Here is a 3,553-nt window from a genome sequence, read left to right as displayed (position 1 = left end):
CCCCCAGCGCATCCCCGATGCCCCCGGGGCGGCGGCGGCGGCGGGCGCGGAGCTAGCGCGGGCGCGGGAGCCGCATGGCCCGCGGGGAGCGCGGCGGCAGCGCCCCGCCTCGCCGGGGCGGCCGGGGCGGCGGCGGCAGCGCGGCGGCGGCTGCGGGCATGGGGGCGCCGGGCGGCGCGGCCCTCGGCCCCGGCGCGCTGCCGCGGCGCTGAGCCCCCGGCCCCGAGCCCCCGGCTCTGCCCGCGCGGAGGAGGAGGAGGAGAGGAGGAGGAGGAGGAAGGACCCGATGGCGAACAGCAGCGAGCTGGGGAGCAGCAGCAGCCCGCACCTGCCCAGCGCCGGCGGCCTGCTGAGCGCCTCCGGGCTGAAGCTCGCCACGCTGGGGCTGATCCTGTGCGTCAGCCTGGCCGGGAACGTGCTCTTCGCCTGGCTCATCCTCAAGGACCGGCACCTGCACCGCGCGCCCTACTACCTGCTGCTGGACCTCTGCCTGGCCGACGGGCTCCGCTCGCTCGCCTGCTTCCCCTTCGTCATGCTGTCGGTGCGCAGCGGGGCCGCCTGGCCCCACGGGCCCCTCAGCTGCAAGGTGCTGGCCTTCCTGGCCGTGCTCTTCTGCTTCCACGCCGCCTTCCTGCTCTTCTGCGTGGGGGTTACGCGCTACATGGCCATCGCCCACCACCGCTTCTACGCCAAGCGCATGACGGGCTGGACCTGCCTGGCTGTGGTGTGCATGGTGTGGACCCTCTCCATGGCCATGGCCTTTCCCCCCGTGTTTGACGTGGGCACCTACAAGTTCATCCGGGAGGAGGAACAGTGCATCTTCGAGCACCGCTACGTCAAGGCCAATGACACGCTGGGCTTCATGCTCATGCTGGCGGCCGTCATCGCCGCCACCCACCTGGTCTACATCAAGCTGCTCTTCTTCATCCACGGGCACCGCAAGATGAAGCCGGCCCAGCTGGTACCGGCCATCAGCCAGAACTGGACCTTCCACGGGCCGGGAGCCACCGGCCAAGCGGCTGCGAACTGGACGGCTGGCTTTGGCAGGGGGCCCACGCCGCCCACCCTCGTGGGCATCAGGCAGGCCACCCACAGCCAGATCAAGAGGCTGCTGGTGCTGGAGGAGTTTAAGATGGAGAAAAGGCTCTGCAAGATGTTCTACATGATCACCTTGCTCTTCCTGCTGCTCTGGTCCCCCTACATTGTGGCCTGCTACCTGCGGGTCTTCATTAAGGCCAGCTCCATCCCGCAGGTGTACCTGACCACCTCCGTCTGGATGACGTTTGCCCAGGCAGGGGTCAACCCGATCCTCTGCTTCATCTTCAACAAGGAGCTCAGGGTCTGCCTCCGAGCCCACTTCCCATGCTGCCAAAGCATCCAGAGCACCCAGGGCACCATCCTTTGCGATCTCAAGAGCTTTGGGATGTAAGGGGGGCTTTTCTCTTTCTAAAAAAAAAAGAAAGATGGATATAAATTTCCATGTTTCTGCATATGAGCTCAAGAGAGTGTGACCTGTGGGGGACATACTAAACCACCACCCAGCACCCAAACCTTAGGCTGTAAGAAGCTATTTTATTTATTTTTCTATATTTTGCGTATGCTCTCTTCAGAACATAACAGGTTGCTGTCTATGGGAACAGGTACTTGAGCAGAACACCCCCAAACCTTAGGCAGTAAGAAGCTGTTCTTTTCTTTGTGGTTGTGTGGTTTTTAAAAACAAAACAGGGCTCCGAGTTTCTGGTCTTGCTTCTAACGTTTCTAAACATGATTCCAACAGATATGGATTAAGGCCATGACATTTTTTTTGTTTCCCTATTCCTGTCTGTTTTGATAAAGGCTTAACAATTTTACTCATGTAATATTTGATAAGGGCCAAGACAATTTTATACTAAAGTTATTTTTGATGACCTCAAGAGGTGTTGTTTTATTATTATTTGATTTTAAGTGAAGAACATGAAGAGGACGTTCCTAATGTGGTCAGAAGTCAGTTTTGGTGGGAGCTGTTGGGTTCATTCATTCTCAAATGGTTTGAGTATTTGAAGCTGTTAGTTATAACTTTTGCTTGACATGCAAACAGTGTAGAACTAATTTCAAATTTTCTTGTTGCACTATTAATTTGGTAATATTTCAGAACTATTTGTGAAACGTGATTTTAAAATACCAACTTTAAAAATAAGCAACTATAGCAGTTTTTAAAACCTAGATTGAAATTCATATTTTACTGCCTTTATAGGAAGTTATCTACAAACCTGGGTAATACTTGTACATTTTGACTGTTTTCTTTAATAAAATATTGAAAACCTTTACTGTATGTAATTGTTTCAGAATGGCAGCATTCTGCTTTGCTGACAAATAACTTGTGTATGTGGAAGGTTGTATGTCTTGTGTCTGAGTAGATTTCACAGCTAAGGTTATTATGGACAAGCACAATCCTTATTTGCTGTTAGATCTCAATTTAGGTGTTTATACCAATAAAAGTGACTAAAGCTATTTTTAAGAAGACTTAAATTCATGATGGGCAACAGGTTTAAATAGCACAATTCTTTGTGTCTGCTGAAACCAAATTTCTGTTGCAGCTAATTGCTCCTCTGTTAATGATAGAAAAGAGTGTGTAATTGTGGATGGCTAATTTTAGTTGGCAAAGCAGTTTTTTAACACTGTGGCTTGGTCAATACCATACTCATTTATAAGCAATATTCTTAGTGGGAAGCTTCCATTTATTAAGCATGGCATTTTAACCTGCTCTGTTCTACAAAAATGTCTCTGAGAGTGTTTCTGCCAGTAACCTGATGGCAGGATCCTGGCCCAACTTCTTAGCTACCTCAGAGAAAGCTGTCCCTGAGGTGCTTCCCCTCTCTGATGGATCATGTAGCACTTAGCAAACATGTGCTGGATGGAGCAAGTCTCACACAAAATAGCAGGGATACAATCTGCATCTGCTGAGCATTTCTGTGGAGAGTAGTCCAAAACTGGTAGAAACTATTTCAACTGAGACATAGTTGTCCTGTCACTATGAAGGGAGCACAAAAGAAACATGGCAGATCAGAGGAGGGCAAAGGTGGCAGCTTCAGATTGAGGCAGGGAATGAAATGAGGTGGGGCTCCTGGTTTGGTTTAAATCTTGTTTTTGACCCCCAGCTGGGATTTGGACACCAGAAAGGCACCATTTCCTGCAGTGCAGAAGGAGAAGGTTGCAATTTGAGGTTTTTGGTACATTGCAGTACCACTGCTGCCAGAACTGGCCTCAGAAATATGACCATGGATGGGATATCTTTAAAACAAAGTGAGACTTAATGATCATTTCTAAAGCTTCTAAAGCATCTTGAAAATGCACCTGAGTACAGAAGGAAAGCTGTCACATACTTCAGATCACAGCAGCAGCTGGTTATCTCTGCTAATTATATTTTCAGGCTGAAAATAAGATGATAGCTTAGTGAGTCTTGGAGAGTAATGGAGTAGAGTTGTTTAACAAAGACTGGGACAAGGCATGGATGCTGTTGCTGGGAGTTGTGTTCCAAGTATACTTTATACCCCTGATTTAGGTTTTTCTGCAG

The 3,553-nt window shown here is 50.3% G+C and overlaps 1 protein-coding gene across 1 annotated transcript; it reads left to right on the top strand.

Annotated features, from left to right (window-relative positions):
- The first annotated feature begins 255 nt into the window (after positions 1-255).
- Positions 256-2,490, top strand: GPR27 (G protein-coupled receptor 27). The gene has a single exon (XM_058031971.1). It carries the CDS (start codon positions 287-289, stop codon positions 1,427-1,429), a length of 1,143 nt encoding a protein of 380 aa, XP_057887954.1. The 5' UTR covers positions 256-286; the 3' UTR covers positions 1,430-2,490.
- The last annotated feature ends 1,063 nt before the right edge of the window (positions 2,491-3,553 follow it).

The sequence above is a fragment of the Melospiza georgiana genome, chromosome 11 (assembly GCF_028018845.1).
Source record: "Melospiza georgiana isolate bMelGeo1 chromosome 11, bMelGeo1.pri, whole genome shotgun sequence".
Classification (NCBI taxonomy): Eukaryota; Metazoa; Chordata; class Aves; order Passeriformes; family Passerellidae; genus Melospiza; species Melospiza georgiana.
This window is presented reverse-complemented; position numbering and strand designations above follow the sequence as displayed.

Coding starts and splice junctions, on each gene's coding strand:
- GPR27 (XM_058031971.1), top strand. CDS start 287: ATGGCGAACAGCAGCGAGCTGGGGAGCAGCAGCAGCCCGCACCTGCCC.